The 18460-nt window shown below is 41.2% G+C and overlaps 1 protein-coding gene and 1 long non-coding RNA gene across 2 annotated transcripts in view; one reads left to right on the top strand and one right to left on the bottom strand.

Moving 5' to 3' along the window:
• Positions 1–11462, bottom strand: part of meis1b (Meis homeobox 1 b) — a 77985-nt gene extending 66523 nt beyond the window's left edge. Inside the window, exons 1-6 of the mRNA XM_030155188.1 lie at positions 10738–11462; positions 8855–9075; positions 7517–7658; positions 7119–7169; positions 6500–6550; positions 5165–5311 (exon numbers count right to left, since the gene is read on the bottom strand). Coding sequence (XP_030011048.1) covers positions 5165–5311; positions 6500–6550; positions 7119–7169; positions 7517–7658; positions 8855–9075; positions 10738–10749 — 624 coding nt within the window. The 5' untranslated portion in view covers positions 10750–11462. The remainder of the gene's footprint in view (positions 1–5164; positions 5312–6499; positions 6551–7118; positions 7170–7516; positions 7659–8854; positions 9076–10737) is intronic.
• A 135-nt stretch (positions 11463–11597) lies between these two features.
• Positions 11598–15592, top strand: LOC115433793 (uncharacterized). The gene is made up of 2 exons (XR_003937424.1): positions 11598–11777; positions 12390–15592. It is a non-coding gene; the product is annotated as an uncharacterized LOC115433793 (long non-coding RNA).
• The last annotated feature ends 2868 nt before the right edge of the window (positions 15593–18460 follow it).

Below are 18460 nucleotides of genomic sequence, written 5' to 3'. Positions count from 1 at the left end.
ACTCCCCTTCCTCCCCAACTCTTCACAATAGACAAAGAAAGAAGAAATAACCTTATAATTGCTGAAGGGGGTGAGGGAGAAAACTGGATTTGGTCTCTTGAGTAAGTAAAGTATGCTACACTGAATAGCCGTCAGGTACTCTTCAATCGGCTTTTTAAAACTGGTGGGTTAACCTCATAGAGACAAGCAAAGATAATTACATGTTTGAGATAATTACCAGAGCTTTCAAAGTCCATTTAGACGACACTCGCAGAAAGTGACAAACTGATTCCCCCACTGTTTCTGTCAGTGGCCTCTTCCTCTTCAGCTCTAACTACAGAATCCTTGTTTACTCTGTGTGAGCTGAAATCCAAACAAAAACATTAACTCCACTGCTCTCCCCACCATGCTATCTAACCCCAAACAAAGCATATTTCTTTTGTCAGTTGTGAATGAAAAGGCGGTCGTAATTTCTTAATGATATGTTTTGCTGTGGTTCCTACATTAGCTTAGCATTGCTTGACTTGCAGCCGCTGCGCTGGGATGTTCTCGGTGGATCCCTTGGAGACGGGCTGTTTGTGATGGTGGCCATTGTCAGAGGCTCGCAGGGGGTTAAGGGGGAGAGGAACTTTCCATTAGCTAAGTACACATGTGTTAAGACAGGTTATTGTTTACTTAGCCAAAGAAACCACAGCAGACCGTAGGGACAGACATGGCCGCCCATCATAAGTAACACGAGACACAAGCCAAGAACTTTATTTGCAAAAGGGATCTTGTAGCTATCACAAAAGAGTATGTGTCCCACAATGCAACTTCACTAAACACTAGCTGTCTCTAATGATGCAGCACTTACAAATAAAATGTGTTGGAAAAAATTTTGCGTAAACATACACATGGGTAAATGTCTGCTAAAGAAATATTTAAGTTTATATATATAAGCATCCCCTAATGTTCCTATTCTTTGAAGTCACTCTGGCCTTGATTTGCTTAATCAGAATCACCCCTACTTGCTATTCCACCACAATAATGAAGAGGCTAAGAAACACACAAGTCACGTGGTCGCCTCTTTGTATCACTTGTTGAATCCTTAACAGCCGCCCTGCATTCACTCCCCATTGGAAAAAAGGGGAGTTCAGGGGAGGGGAGGGAGGTGGAGGTTTAGAGGAGGGAGGGGGCGAGTGGGGGTCAAACCTCTCCTCTATTCAACTACAAAAGCTGCTATTACCAACAATCACCACGAAGATTCAAAAGTTTGTATTAAGACCAGCAGTGTGCCACTGTAGGAGAGAGAGGGAAAGAAAGAAAAGAGGAGAGAGTGTGTGTGTGTGTGTGTGTGTGTGTGTGTGTGTGTGTGCGCCTGGTAAGTCGGGTGTAACTCGATCCATACTTCAACGAGAAGCGGATAGATTAGCGATAGTGGTGTACTGATTAGGAAAATAGTGGCTGACCCCGGCAGTCAAGGTTTCCATTGAGTTAGGAGAGAGGGGCAGGGGTCACTCTTTGACCGCTACAGTTACCTAAACCAACACTGCTGGGTCTCACTGACCTGGAAACCAGCACTTGTATGGTATAACAGTGCCAATTGTTGAGAAAAGATACTGCGATAGCACTATCAAGAGCAAATTCTTACACAGTGACCACAACACTAAACTCACACAAGCTGGTTTGTTTAGGCAAGATTGTGATAGGCACAAGCAAAACAGCAACAGATCCAAAACATATAGAAGTTAGTTTTGATTGACTGCAGTCTGTTTCACATTCTTTTAACATGAATTTAACAGCAAAAATCACACTTTCAAATGATAGCTCCACAAAGGCTCTCTGCTATAAAAATACCACTCCACTAAATTAACTCAACAGATCATCTGCTGAGCGAGCATTCACAATAATTTAAGACCCTCTCACATCCACAAAAAGTCATGCAGAGAATATTTTAAGGGAAATTTCAATTATTTCCAGCCCCACTTCAGCTTGCATGGCTCAATCAAATAGAGAAGCTCTTGAGAGTTGGAGTGAGTCCTCAGCACTATTAGTAGTGTTCTGCTCTACAGCAGAGAGCCCGGGCCCTCTGAGTTCATTAGCAAATTGCTTTGCCCCTCCCTGTACTCTCTGTGCAATTAAAGGCAACTGTGCAAATGACGTACAGCGGCGTGGAAACACTTCCCGCTTCTTCATTGCTTGGGCCTGATTTTGGGGGTAACGTGTTACAGTGGCATAGGCATCACAATCAGAAAAGCAACTGCAGCCACATTTCCACAAGAAGAAGAAAGTGAAGCAGCGCTGTAACAGACATAATGGTATTCAATGTGGACACAAGTTTTTCTATGTTAAAAGCCCCTGTAAATTTTAGTTTATAATCATATATTCATATACACATACACTCAAAGCTGAATGTAAATATATTATTTAAAAAATGGGGTAACTAAAAATGTGTTTCTGGAGTGAAAAATGAGGCAAATGTGGTAGTAGATTCTCTAGGGAGAGGCAGAGGAAGGGTTAAGAAAGTCCAACTGGTGCTAACCAGTCACTCCACTCACATAGCACCTGAGGGGGGTGCTGCATTTATCAGGCCGGTCTGAACACACACATTCACACACACACACACACACACACACAGCAGCATACACACAAACACTGCACACACGTCTGGACAAATGCATGCATGGAGCTCATGCACATTTGTACACACACACACACACACACAAAGTAGGTTCACATACAAATGTACATACACACACAAGGGTAAGCCCAAACTGGCTGAGCTGCATTCACAAGCCAGAGCAGAGCCTCTCTGACTTTTTCACCTCTCAGCTCTGCTTTCTTTTCAAAGGGGCGCCCAACGTCCCACTATACTCGCCTGCATAGGCAGGCTAACAAAACAATTGCAGAACGTAAAGACATGTAAAGAATATTCAGAATATTACTGTCATGACGCAAGGGTGCATAATGCAGCAGGAAAGTCAGCTCTGTCGGATTGTTCAGTTTAATAAATTCAAAGTATTTTTTTTCTCTTGACATTTTTTTTCTCCTCTGCTACAGTCGCCTCACTGGAATAAATTGGTTTATGAATAAATGAGCCTGCTTTCTCCGTCTTGTTAACATTGTTCTTTTGTGCAAATTCTCAGCATTTTTTTCCAGTCCACTTCAACTTTATGCCCGAGGGCATATATTAAAAATACATATGGAAAGAGATAATGCACACACAACGCAAATTCGTTAAGGATGTCACTGCCTAACAACTGCAGATAAGATGTCACACAAAAATAGCCCACAAAATTCAAAAAAATATATATTCAGCCGCAAGTAAGTCATGAAGAGCATTGCCATTAGATTGACAATATAAGTATTCAGCAGTGAGAGGCATGCACCCTGTGCCTCTGCCTGTTTGGATATGCCCATTTACACACAGCCTGCTGCTGTGGACAGTCTGCATGTTATCCTACTGGAGCATCAGCCCATCCCTCTGTATTACACATCTGTCAAAAGTTTTCCCTGTGTTTTAATACAGTCTATCCCTTCAAGTCATTTATATTATTCTGTCAAATCAATGTAAACATAAGATGGTGTGGTTTTGCCCTGAATTAGCTATATGTAGGAAGTATCACTTTATTAAAATAGGCCATGTCTCCATCTTACAGTCAATTAAAGATCTGCATCAATGCCCCAAGCACAACATAATTTTCTTCATATACCTAAAACCCCAAGGGTTTTTAACACACTCTATTTCCATATCTACATACCATAAGGCTTCATTCTATGTCTTGACCTGTCTATAAAAAACTTTCTGACAACTGAATCCCTGGAGAATACAAGGAGCCTTTCAAAGAGACACTTAAATGCACAAGTGGCGCCTGTGTTATTTAATTCTGTTTCTGGATTAAATGAAGTATTATCTTCCGGGTGATCTTTCTCATTTCCATAATCAGACGTAAGGGCCGGGGATGAAGGAGTGCATGCGCGGTGTGGTGCGGTGGGGGTCTTCCCAGTCGGGCCCCAGTCCGCTCCCTGTCCTGCCATTCAGCCCGGAACATAAAAGCCGGTGGCTGTGTGTGAGTGAGTGTGTATGTGTGTGTGTGAGAGTGTGTATGTGTGTGTGTGAGAGTGTGTATGTGTGTGTGTGTGTGTGTGTGTGTTTCTCTCTGGAGCCCTCCACTCAGACCAGCCACTCAACCATATGGAAGTCCGCGGATTTAAATTATTTAGCCTAATCGCTTCATTACTTTTTATGTGGGACTATCCAACTAATCCCTTTAATTTGGACCTTTGATTTTTTTTTTCTCTCATCGGTGTCCCAGGGTTATAGACTGCACGTCACCAAGCAATTCCTTAAAACTCTGAGATAGTTTAACTTTATAAAACATGGCTTCATACCCCGCAACCCTATCTCATCCACAAATGAATCGTACCATTAATGGCCGAAAATCCAGATTTGCATAAATCTAATCATCGTGGCTGTTATCATTATTTAACTGCAGTGTATGGACCATTAGGGTCATGCCTGTGCGCACACTACAATGTCCCCGGAGTGCCAACAGTCAGTGGAGCACATAATGAAGGCTGTGGTTATCTGTGATATCTGCACAAAAGGAAACACTCCCTAATCTACCTTTAATACCCGCTGCTTCTATAGCTTGCAAAAATAAACCTTCTTATTGGCGCTGAATCTCTGCGCTGTGAGCGAGGGGAAGGGGGGTCTCGATAAGCAATGTGCACTCATGTCTAAGGAAAAATACTGACAAGACGCGTAATGAACCGTGAACTCCACTGGAGAAACCAAGGCACCTAAACCACAGTCTCCTTCCCATCCTGCTGTTCTCTCGTGGGCTAAACAACACAGAGGCGCTGATAACGCACCGCTTTTGGATGAAAAAGACACAGAGGAAAGAGGGAGAAGCTCTAAATTAAAATCGACATGAAACAGGTCAAGTTTATGCCGATGCTTTTTCGAGCTAATCTTACCAGGTCGGTGCTGGGATCAAGTCTTAATGGGCCAATAATAGCAACATTATTCAGATTTTTTTTTTTTTCATTCCGATGGATGGAATGTAAAACGGCCTTAATCATATGCAAATAACAGCGCAGAGGAGTAGTGACCCAGAATAGCTGAATAGCCAGCAGGGAGAACACTCACACACACACTCTCACACACACATACACAAACACTGAGGGAGTGAGAAAGATGTACCTGATCAAGGGCCACCGATGATCTTGTGATTTCCTCGCTGTCTGATTTGGATCCGCCCTCTCTGTCGTCTATGACCAAGTCGATGGGCATCTTGCCTTTCAAGCAACTGATGTACCGGTGACAGAAATTATCACACAGCTCGTGTACCTACAAAGAAAGCAGGCGGAAGCGTCACACACTCACCCAAAAGGGATATGATCACACAAGCAATGACATGTGTGTAACCACATCACCGCCCCAACACACAAACACGCGTGTATCCAAACCTTTGACATTGAAAATGAGAGCTTAAACGCAGCTTTGCAAAACCTGGGCCAGTGGCTTCTCCCATCTAAAATATTTAAGAATTAATGTCACAAAATATTAATTCTGTGATCCCGTCTTATTATAACCCCCCCACACACACACATCCCTGAATTATCCTTCATAAAGTTTTGTTAAATATTGCTTGGACTCAGGTGTGTCCACTTTACGCACAAGGCTGCCGTGCGCTGCATCCATGCGCCATGTGATTTTAACTTTATTTTCTCCTCACAAAATAGAGATATCGTCGAAAATTGACAGTGACAAGAGGGCTCAGGGGCTACAACGCACTCAACACCCGTGTTAAATTCATCATCGGTGCCCCGGGTAGTGGCCATTAGAGAAGAGTGACCCGCTTGACTGACATTTAAGGTAAACTGTTTAATTTCGTCTACTTATTACATTATCACTAGCCCACCCGAGAAGCCAAAAATACAGAACGCAAAGAGAAACAACTGTAATGAGCTTTAAAATGTGTTTCCTATTTTTTTTTTTTTTTTTTTTTTTTATAGCTGCGTATTAAAGAACTTAGTGCGTCTTTAATCACTGCTATTAAGCTCAAGACATAACATGAAACATAACCAAGTATAAAAAATAAACTTTGATGCAGTTTCAGAATACTAAAGTTTGTATGGGTGATGTTAAAGGTGAGCACACATTCAACTGTAATCAGTCTGATAAGGACACAAATCAGAGTTTTACACCCACCACTCCTCCTATCCACAGATGGCTGCCTGGGGCCTTTTGCCCTCCGCAAAGAATCGTTTCTAAAACCCGCAAAGTTCGGCTATATGTTTCACCTTGCATGCAATTTCTGCCAGCATTAAACTTCATTAGAACATGCGGCGAGATTTGGGCACAGAGATATCCGTTCCAGTTGTAACAGCTTGCGTCGTGATTAAACGTGGAAGAGAAATGGCCCCATGATTGATTTTGACGCTAATTATAACCGACTCGCAAAAATACATTTATGCAAATACAGCCCATAGGTCTGAAGTGGCACAGTGGCCAGAAATGGCGAGAGAATATTACCTTCTCCAGCTCCAGAAGATGAAATCGTAAAACTTGGATGGCTTGAATCATCTGAAAAATTAAAATAACAATAAAAAATGAGTTCCTCACATCTCTTGATATTAAACAGGCACGTTTTTCTCAATACAACTAACTGCAGACGGGGAAAATATTCATATGAATGGATTTTATGTGGAACTGATATTAAACTTGGACGTTATTGCAATATGGAGAGCAGGCATCCAGTCCAGACTGGAGCTGTAATAAGGCTCCGAGTCAGGGATCTACAACTAGTCGTGAGGAAAACGCTCCTCTGATACCACAATGAAAAGTCCAAAAGTGAAAACCATGAAAAGAATAACTTTCCGTGCGGAGTTCAAAGGTTTGTGACAGCTGTCTAACAGCGGCCCTTTATGTGGAGATACAACCGGGGGCCATCATGATATCAAACAGCCCAAAAAGAGGAACAGCACCTCCAATTCTGCATTAACTTTTCAGCGTCACATGGTTCTGACGTAGATGTGTATGTGAAGAATCATGCAAACAACAGATGCTGTGGGTGAATATTAAGCATTCGGGAAGGAATTTGTAGTTTCTGATATGAAAATGGAATGAAACATGATACGTAATGTTATCTTACCAGATTATCCAATTCTGGATTCGATGAAAATAAGGGCTTTTCTGCCCGAATCTAAAAGCAAGAGCGGGGAAATTCTTAACAACATTGCATTAACAAATACTTTTAATACTTTGGTCGTTTTTGTGTAACTTTAAAAACAACAGCTCATCAAATTAAAAATATCGACAATAAAAGCCATACATAAATAATGCAACATTTTGTTAATAATTCCACTTTAATGTGCAACAAACAGACGCCAAATGAAAATACTTTAATATTTTATGATTTACTTTCAGTGTTGTCAAACTGCAAAATAAACTTAAAGCAGAGGAGTCAGAGCTCCACAGCCTACTTTGTTCATGCAGGAAAGAACTCAGCCAGCCCGAGCATGTAGATTAAAAAAGTCAAACTTTCCTGACCTGTTTTGCAAACACTGCTATGTCTTCATTGAAAGATTCCGATGAACAGACGTCTCCTCCTGCCACCCCGGGCTCTCTGGGGGTGCAAGTCGCTAATTCACATTTCTCAAAAATCAGTGCAAGCAAAGGGAACAGGGGGTGCCTGGGAACACACACAATAGCAAATGTCACCAGAGAGAACAGCGCCGGGGTCAAGACTACTCCAGGCTAGATTTAGCCAGCCATGCTACTCTTCAACAACTCGCCCGTGGGGACTGCTGCTGCAGCCTATGCTATTATATTATGCAGAGGCTCGGAGAAAGGCTGCAAACAGCGGGCAGACTTCTGTGATTAAATCTAGGCGCGCCTAATAGCATAAAAGCTTTAGAGTCAGTCAAACAATTTCGTGCACAGGTTTCTTTCTGCATCACAGGCGTGTCTGTGTGTGGAAAAACTGCACGGCTTTACGCAGTTAAGTGTATGCATATTTGTTGATTATTTATTGTTTACGATCCATTAGATTAAATGTGTGCACCCTGGTAAAGGTCTGGGGATAATACAGCTCCCAAAGCTGTGTCAGTGTGGCGTAAGAAAACTACTGTTACTGGCACATTTAACCACCGTAAAAACATTCTGCTTACAGATTTTAATTAACTGCCATAAATTAATAAATAACATGCAAACGTGGAGTTTCCTGTTTAATATGATATATTTTTAATTTGTGGAATCTTGGCACATTAAGCACAATTAATTAAATGAATTTCTTCGAAAGAGAAAATGTAATTATTTGGCCCATAATAAAAAAAAATAATGCAATAGAAAAACTAAGCAAGTTAAATTCTACATAATGAATTAAACCGATTATTTTTTAAAAATCACCAGTCTACTTGGTCTTACAGTTATTCTTAAAAGTCAGAATGCATTTTGTCAACATGTATTTTGGAGTAAAACTGCCAACGCCATAAATGCCCGGGATACAGACAGTGGAAAACAAAAAACGCCTGTATTTCTTTTAACACCTCTACTATTTGTTCAGTTGTCAGCCCAGCAGAGAGGCGTGTTGAACATTACTGTCTATAAAAGAATAAAACAGTGCACAGAAAAAAGAAAAACAAAAAATAACGTGCAGCCTTTTTCTCTTTCTGTGCGCCTCCACCAGTATTTTCAGCTCCGGGTTTTTTTTTTTTTGTTTTTTTTTTTTTTTTGCACAGACGCGTCACCGGGATGCCGGTCTGTCCCGAGAATTAAGCCGGTGTTGGAGACGGTCTTTACACCCACTAACCCTCCCCTCATGGCCTGGAAGCGTCTCTGACCTCCAGAGAGGGAGTTTCCCCCCACGGACGGCAGACTTGCACCTACCCGTATATAGCGTCTTTATCTCTTTTGAGAGCGTCGTTAACGGAGGAGCCCATACTGGGAGGCATGGTGTTGGTGTGGGCAGTGTGCGGGTACTGGTGCGAGTGCAGCTGGGGCCCGTGGTTGAGGTGCACCGCCTGCATGGACCGGGCGCCGTGTGGGTCTCCGTACATGGTGGTCGGGATGCCCACACCGTCCATCCCGTAGTGGGGCAAGTCTTCGTACTGCACACAACAAACACGCGAGTCCAAAGTGAATTTACAAGCACAGACAAATCACTAAGGTCACGTAAAAACACAAGCCAACAAAGTCCTCAAAGTTACTCAAAGTGGAAGAACTAAGACTCGAGGTGTTTTCTTTAAAACACTCACATAAGGGGAAAAATGTTAAACGTGGACAAAATATTTTTCAGAACATTTTTTTCCTGCACAAGAGGAGAGAGATGCTTCTTTTTTACTGTCTTTTAAAAATTATTCTGACTCTTGTAAAAACTTGAAAAACTACACAAAAATTCACCTCAAGGGTTTTCACCACTTATTTGCAACTTGTTAAACAACATATTCCGTGGAGAAGCTGAATAGTTTCATCCTACTGTATCTACTTCATAAAAATTACTTTAGATAAATATAAATTATCGATTATATGCAAACAACTTGGAAACTTGTAAAATGAGTCCAACTAAACGTGGCTCGGTCATTATTGTCATTATTAAGGCAGTGTGTGGGTTTTAAAGCACCGACCTGCTGTCTGGTGTTTTCAGTAAGTGTAAAAACAAATGTCTTACACTCGTTAGTTGCAGTGTTTTCTAATTTTAAAGGCTCATAACTGTGGAGCATGTTATTACCCATCAGGCACACTGTGATTAGTACATGCAACAAATGCAAGTCAACGACTGTTGTGTGTTTTTTTAAGACGACGCCAAAAGAAAGTTAATATTGGAACTTTTGCATGTATGAGTTTAGAGTTAAATAATACGCTCTGAACCCGATGCTGTTTACATTAGAACCTACTCGGGCTTTGTCAAAACTAAAAAACATGGACTCGGATGTGAAAAGAGTGAATAAAATCTTTATTTGAGAGATTTTTCTTTAACAGATTAACAAGAGTCTTGAATTATTGATAGTGTTCCCTGAAAGTGCCAAAGTAGTGCGAGGAGGGGGGGAGAGTAAAAAGCATTATCACTTAAAGCCGAACATTTCGACCCTAAAGGAAAGGAGGTGCAAACCCCAGCGTGGTGCAGCTCTGGTGCCAAACTAAGGAGCTAAATGTGTCCAGTCTGCCCCCAACATCCATGTTTACTATCCATGTTCAGATTCCAGCCTCTGTTATGAAGCACTCCTGAAGTGGATGAATCAAAGCGTTTGTCATCACCTCATTACTTAAAACCGCTTCTGTGGCATTATGCTAATATCGCACGTTTTTGCGCATTTTGCGAAGTAAAACTACTCCGCGGCGGTGCGAAAGTGATGATGAAATAAGGATTTTGTTTGTGCATTTAAACGCATCGCTCAATATAAAATTCTGACGATTAGTCGGTGGAAATGTGGAGATTTGTTTTGCCTTTATGCCCTCCCCCATTTCGCTTCCAGTAACTGGCCTGTCATAACTAATCTAAAAAACATAGCCGATGTGAGATCTGATCACGCTTCCAATGTCCCTCAGCGGGCCGGTTTATGGAGCAAACCAGAGCGGCCGTGCGTAATACCGTGCCAAAAGACGCCAAACATGAAAATGTGTCTCCATGTGTCAGGAAGACGACAGAAACTTTCGCCGCGAGCGTGTGTCCGTGCGGGTGTGTGTGTCATTAAGCCACGTTACAGTGCAGGATTGCGTTCAAGCACAGTGTACACTTGGAGAAACTTTTTAGAGGGGATTGCCCTACGTACCCGTTGCGCCATAACCCTCCTCACTCCCTGGTCGTCCCTTCAGTTTAGATAAATCCCCTCTGAGGCCAGGGTGGAGACAAAATGAAGAAAGAAAATCCAAGTAAATGGGAAGATGTTTCAGCCAAAATCCCGTATGCCTTTTTTTCCACGGAACGGTGGAGCCAGCCCCCGCTCACTGTGCAAGTTTAGCCCAGGCGCGGCGAATAGGTCCTCGGCTATCCTCGGAGCAGCGGCGCCAGGCTGCTTTTCCAAAACCAGTGTGAAAATAAAATAGCCCCTCAAACAAAACTGGCGACTCTCATGGCTTTTTGCCACTTCGCCTGTCAGTCAAAACGCGAGGGCTTGTCAAAAGTACCGGATGAATGATGGTCCGACGCGCGTCTCCACGGGATCGGCACCACCTAAATGTTAATGGTCACAATCACAGTTAAAAAATGAAGCAGCTCTCCTCTCGTTTTCTTTGATCACTCTCGGTTCCCGGCTTGATTTTCTTATGCAAAAGCGTCTAGAGGAGATCAAGAGGAGGTGGGGTGATAATTCTGGCTTAGGCTTTCTTAAAGGAGCCACGATCGATGCTGTGCGTGTGTGCGTATATGTGTGTATATGTGTCTGTATGTGTGTGAGTGCGTGTGTATGCGTGAGCCGCCTGCCCGTTTGTGTACAATGGATGTGTGTGTTGAGCTGAGGAGGAGCGGAGGATCTGGACCAGACTGCTGAAACCCGGAAGTAGTGGTGGCCATAACAGGTCGCGTCTTACACAACGCACCGGGCTGCAGCAAGTCGTGCAGAGAGGAGGGGGGGTGGGAGGACCCTGCGAGCCCAGCCAGCCGCACTGCGAGCTGGAACAACACAGAGATAAACACGGAACATCTACCTAAGACTACAGCTCCAGGTCTCACTCCACTCATCCACACATAAAGTGCATTTCTTTTTTCCGCCCGCACTAGTTTGTAAGCACTAAAAACCTCTGCAACTCGGCGTCAGTATCCACTTCTGCGCGTACTGAACCGGTTCACAACTTTGCTGTCAGACGAAGTCAGGTATGATGTCAAAGGGCTCAAAGGTCCAAAGTGAAGCCTGAAGAGAAAGTCAAATATGTACTTGAGCTTCATGTCATTTATTAATTTGTTTTTTCATTGATTTTCTGTTAACAATTAAAGTTACACGTTTTTACATGTTAGTGTTTGACAGACAGTTTGCACTATTGTTAAGATCCTATTTGCATGTTTGCATGATTTTCTTATTGTTGAAACTAAACAGTCCAGTCTTGCAGGTTCTGAGGCCTTTAGCAACTACCTCTTAACCCCTAAAGAATGTTTTTTCTGGCTGCATGTGTACATATGTGCATGTGGAGTATGAATGGTGAGAGTCCTTAAATGTCAAAGGTTTTACATTTTATAATAGAGATGTTAAAATGCATGTTCTGCATTGTTTTATATTTGGACTTTTTTTTTCCCCACAAAGCGCTCTAATGTATTTTCTCTCCCCATTCCGTAGCCATGACATTAGTGTTATTAGCTGAAATCAACGCACTTTATTGTGATACACATGTTAATTTCTAACATAAGGAATTAAAAGACTACAGTAGCTTTTCAATGCATCTGTTCTGTCAGAATAACAGTTCACTTGTCGTCCGTCCCTCTCCCCCACAGAAAAGCTGAATGGGTCGCTCCAGTCTGTCAGGGCTGTCCAATGGCAGAGAGGCTAAGGGATGGGAGCCCCCTATTGGATCTCTACATCATCGATCCGGAGCTGATTGATCGGTTTTAGGCCACATTTACGAAGAGGCGCAAAACAAAACAGTGCTTACGAATGGAAAACACACAGTCTGCGTTTCTGTCAGATTCTACAAACTGTAAATTCAACAAAACTGAGAATATTTGGTGAAGACCCCCACCCCCTTTCTTTTTTCTCTCCCTCTCTCTCTCTCTCTCTCTCTCACACACACACAGACTCACACACTCCAATTTACGCATCTGTTTTAATTACCCTCTTCCAAATGCACTCAAACTTTGACTAAACATCGCAAAAGAAACTTGACCTGCATTCAGATTTAGAAAGTCTGGTCTTTCTTCTTTTGATTATACAGAGTTGTTACCAGTCCAACTGTAGCCTTTTGGTAATAAACCGTTGAGTGGAGTTTCAGTTTTCAGCCCAGGGGCTGTAAAAGTTTGGTCAAATATTGATGAGCTTAAATTTATTGAGGAAAATTTTTATTCTCAAGCCATTTCAGCAAAAGTAATGGGGATGGAAATTAACTAAATAGTTTTAAATTATACGTTAACCTACCAGGGTGTAAAAAGAAGTAAACATTTTTATATCAGCACATACATGTAATTAACTTCAGAACTTGCTTTAATAATTTAATTAGATATTTATGTCTTATGTTGTGTTTAATATAAAGGACATGTTTCGTGGATTGGTTTAGTTGGAAAGGTGACATGAAAGGTTTGCGTGGAGTTCCTTCTTCTATTTTGTTTGCTTTTGTGTGTTTTCTTGATAAACATCACACATTCAGGTTAACGCGGCTTTGTATTTATTTCTCACTCGATCACACGTGAATGGAGAGTCAGTTAAAGTGCCACATTATCTCCTGATTATGCTCATGAGGTGTTGCCGGTCAGTGACAGGCTGTTTGAAGTTTTTACCAAGCAGAGTCCAGTCATCGATCATCTGCCCCCGGTGCCAGAAGTGGTGTCATAACATGATAATGCGGCTTCACACATTCGGCAGTGATTCCTGTGGTAAAACTCGAGCGGTGGGACCCGATGGGACACATTTACAGGCATGAAATTACTATTAAAGCCTCCTCCTGCCCGCACGGCGAGGCTCCGGGGCGCAGACAGCGGAGGAGCTACAATACTGCGCAGGACGCACGGACCTTTTACGCACAGAGATAATAGAGGCAAAAACACACCGCGATGACATGTACTCGTCGAGTTTATTCATTTGAATATTCTTTGGTGAGTAACAGCTCTCATTGTCTCATTTTATATATTTTCACGGAAATAAAATAATAATGAAGCAAAAACATGGTACTTTCAATTATGCATTCAGTTAAATAGGCGTCATTTTTAAGTCAGCGATCCAGTAATATACCTGTTATTTAAACCCACTTTCGATCAAATTTATGGATTAAGTGGAACACATAAGTAGTCACGACACCACAAGGTATGCTAAATTATAGTGGGTCACTAAGAAGAATTAACATGAAAGTAGATCCCATCAGCCTGACCACTGTAAAATAACTACAATGGCATTATAAAGCAATTAAGCTACTTCAATTAGGGTCTATAAAAGCAAACTGAATTCCCACTTTCTCTCCTGGAGCTGTTCTTCCGTGAGGGTCAGCGCATTTTGGCATCTTTAAAAGAGAGCAGGGGGGCAAATACCGTCATTTCTGTTTAATCCGCTTTGCGATGATGGTAATGCTTTGAGTCGTTTCAATAAAATCAGCAGGTATTACTTTGAAACGGCTGAATGTAAATTGACAGCATGTTACAAATTAACGCGTTTTTCGACGGCCTGTGTACCATGACCTGCTCTGATCGCAGACAATGCCAAGTTTCAGCCTTTATACAGTTAATAAAAGTACTAAAATATGTATCATATTGGGGAGAAAAAAAAGTCAGAGTTTATTCTTTTCCTATATTACGCACAGCTATTTTCCATCAGCAGTAGTTATTTATACTTTTACCTATATATGTGATAAATAATGCAAATGGGAATATTCATTTTAATGCGCGTCTGTTCTCAAGTAAAAGCAGCATCATTAACTCCAGGTCAGAAATGTGAACCTCAGGCCGAGCCTTTGTGATCGCTCCTGTCTGTGACTGTTTAAAGAAACAAGGAGCAACTGGCAGCCCGAGGAGTCAAACTGAGGTCAAACTTTTTGTAGCCCCGCAGCTCTGCACCCAAACGTGTTGGGATCTGCAAAGGCCACTCAGCCTCTGTGCTTTCTGTCACTGCTGCAGCCCACTGGCGAGCGCACAGACCTGCTCCCAACTTTTCACAGCTTATCTGGAACAAAGTACTAGTACAGTGTCACCTATCACAAGTCAGCCGATTGGGGTACACTTAGTGGTCTGTGGACTCCGGTGTGAAATCACCCAATTACAAGGACGCACTGGTTTTAATTTTTAATTTTTTTTTTTCCAATTATAAACTTTAAGTCACAAGCTTTAATAAAAGTAGCCGCAAGGTAGTCCAACATATTAGAAGAACAGGCATAATTTATTAATTCTTCATCATTGGTTATAATCTGACATTATTATAAAGGTGTGCATGGGAAATAATTAAAGCATAAATATCAAGCGAAATTATTCCAAATGGCAGATTTATTGTGATTTTTTTGCGAATTACGCATCTCAAACAGTAATATCGAAGAAGTATGACACGAAAAACCTAATATGTGGTGTAAAATAAAGAAAACATCGTCAATATAGCTGTATTTACTTTTATTAAATATTCTTTTTAGAGTATAATGTGATTATTTTATTTATGAACCACTCTCTTTTCTTTCAGCCTGGTTCAGTTTTCCTAAATTCTACAGTTTGGTCCAAATATTAATCGGGGCTCCTCTCGTCTCTCACACACATTAATGCTTAATCATTTGCGCCTTCTACCGGAGCTGTTGGAAATTACACGCAAAGCATGGAGGTAAAGGTAGGCTCTTGTTTATATGATTACAAATAAAAACAAACTGATATAAAGTAGTGCAAACCCACTGTAAAAAGCCTGGGTCTAATGTGCTTTTATTTAAATATGTGTTGCATTGTGATGTTCATAAGAAAAATACATGTATGAGCTTTGATTGTGTGAACAAAATAACATTACAATAAAAGTGATGAAGTTATGTGTGTCATGTCTTCGCTTTTACAACATATGTAGGTGTACTATGTGTGTTTTATTGAACGGGGTTTGAAACTTTATTTCAAAAAATCTACCCCTTTGTTTTGAAGATGAATAGGACATTAGTATGAACATTTTGGCAAAATATCATCATCGTATAAATCAGTGTAAAATTTTCTCGAGCTCCATGTGATGCATGATTAAATCTATAATGATAAACATATTCAAATTAAAGACATCACTCCCAAAGTTGGAAAATTAAATTAAATGTAGTCATGAAAGGGGTTAACTTTATCAATGTCATGTTAAACTATTTATACTAAGTATATTAAATATAAAAAGACAGTAATTGTTTCATATTCGCTGTCATTAAGCTCTGCAGTCACAGCTGCTTCCGCCACCACAACCACTGATTTCCCTCCCAGCACTTGAAACGTAGGTGTTGCGTTAATCTCAATATGTGGATTCATGATAAATAACTGAAAATGACTGAACCTGAAAAGACAGAAGAGCTGCACAGATGTGACACTCACACTGGCATCATTATATCACACATATAGATACATATGTGACAAACAGCTTCTTTCCTATATGGTGACAAATGTGTGAAATTAGATGCATACGTATCTTACACACCCATATACAGCCTGTTAAACATATAGATGAAAGCACACACACACACACACACACTCCCATGCACAGCAGAGGCCTGTTATAATAGCTCTGCTGAACGTCTCAGTCAATTTTCACATTGTGCCACTGGTCACAGGGTCAGCAGCTCCACTTTTACTCTGAAAGGCTGCTGAGTCTGAATTAACCCCACAGACAGACAAAAAAACTCATATCTCGCACACCTTCGTACCTCCCTTCCTGTCTCTCGCTCCCCTCGCTGCAGCATTTGTCACCGCTGCTATTATTTCAGGTGTGCTAATGGCATCACAGACACTTTGGCTGAGAGAGGAGAAGACAGAGGGGTGAGAGAAGGACGACAGAAGGAGAAGGAAAGCATCATCATCATCATCATAGGAGTCATTGTCATGTGAACCTCAGCATCTCCTCTCTCCTCTTCAGACTGTGGGTGAAGGAGTTGGGTGAGGAAAAGGTGAGGAGGGGGGCCTCATGTGTCGACCAGTCTCGCTGTTCGGGGTGGCAGTAGGTGGATGCGCTGCTGGGTGACGATAGGGGGGAGGGGGGGGGGGGGTTCTGACACCTCCCAGGGAGACTGTGAATTGATCAGCACCTTAGAGAGAGAGAGAGAGAGAGAGAGAAAGGGAGAAGGAGGGAGAGAAAGAGAAAGTGAGAAAAAGGGAGAGCAGCAAAGCAAAGAGATGAGGGATGACTATGAGCAGAGAACGAGTGGAAAAAGCAAGGTGTTGGAGTTAAGCTATAAAACCAGGAGGGGGAAAAACAGAGTGATAGGAAAGGAAGAGTGAGGGAAGGCTGCAGAAGAGGTGTGAAGATTCATCTTTTCCTGGATGGGTGTGGAGAATGGCCTGGGAGCACAGCATAGCCTAGTGGTAATAAACCAGCAAACCCCAGTAGAGAAACAGCCCAACACACGATAAGGAAGCAATACGAAGCATCCAAGCACAAGTCCTGGGTATAATATTGTAACTGTGAGTCGGACATGTCCAGTGAAGTACAGAAACCGTCACAGATCAATGTCTGAGTGAGTTTTAATGATGATTTTGATGATTTAGTCATGTTGCATAATGCTTTTAGATACTAAAACACTAAACACACAAGTAACTCTTACCAAAAATGATGAATTCAGTATCAACGGTACATATATTTTTGTATATTTCTATGTGCAGGTAATTGTTGTTGTTTTTTTACTGATTTCAACTGATCTAAATTGTTAAATAATTTCTGAATCACTAATCCTACCAATACACTGAAATAATTCAGGTTTCTCTGTTTTCCAGTGGCTTTTTTAGACGTTCAGAGGCTCCGTAGTGAACGTGGAAACACTGTCATCTTCTGCAACATTGAATCACCAGTGAAACCTATGGAGTTTGACAAATGACTGTGGTTGTACACACTTGTTTCTAGGTTCGGTTAATGATATATTTTCCTGAAAAAGCAGCTTTTTCTGCAGTTTTCTCTGATTCGATATAATTACCTTTGAGTGTAACATTGCTTTTATGAACATGATCAGTTAATTAATTATACTAAAATACCTGATTTTCACTGAATGCTGAGGATAATATTATATTAAATACTGATAAATCACATAAGGAAGAATATAAGGAATACAATAAAAGGTAAAAAAAAAAAAAAAAAAAAAAAAAAACACTGCATGTTTCTTTGTGCACACAAAGATATATTTCTTTGATTAAAAAAAATAAAACCTTTCGTTTCAGACACATACAATGGTATTACAGAGTGTACTTACATTTTTTCAGTGTTTCTCATGGGCTTACTGGACTCTTTAATTTTCAGAGTGAAACTGTTCCACCACATAATGGCCAGTTTCCAAATATCTAGTAGAGAGAAGAGGAAAAAAAACTTTACCAAAAACCAGCATTTGGCTTGTGGTCGATGTGTATCTCCCGGTCTGCAGTAAACACATGGTCACCAGTTGAAAGCACTGTAACACACACACCACATAACCACCACGTAGCACTCAAAGTATGTCAGAGAATATGATAAAGCTAGAGCTGGTCCGATGCCACTTGGAGGTGAAATGTTATAAGAGATAAATTCTGTTTTGTTAATTTCTAATAGCGTATTTTTTTAGTTGAAAGTATATAATTAGATGCTATAAATAGGAGGCATGGTATGTGAAGAGAGCTACTGGTAAAAAATGGTAGTTATCTACAAAAAGCCTGCGCTATAACAGCAGTCAAAACCTCAAATGAAGTGTGTAACA

The sequence above is a fragment of the Sphaeramia orbicularis genome, chromosome 15 (assembly GCF_902148855.1).
Source record: "Sphaeramia orbicularis chromosome 15, fSphaOr1.1, whole genome shotgun sequence".
Taxonomy (NCBI): domain Eukaryota; kingdom Metazoa; phylum Chordata; class Actinopteri; order Kurtiformes; family Apogonidae; genus Sphaeramia; species Sphaeramia orbicularis.
The sequence above is the reverse complement of the archived record's forward strand: the minus strand, read 5'-3'. Positions and strand labels throughout refer to the sequence as shown.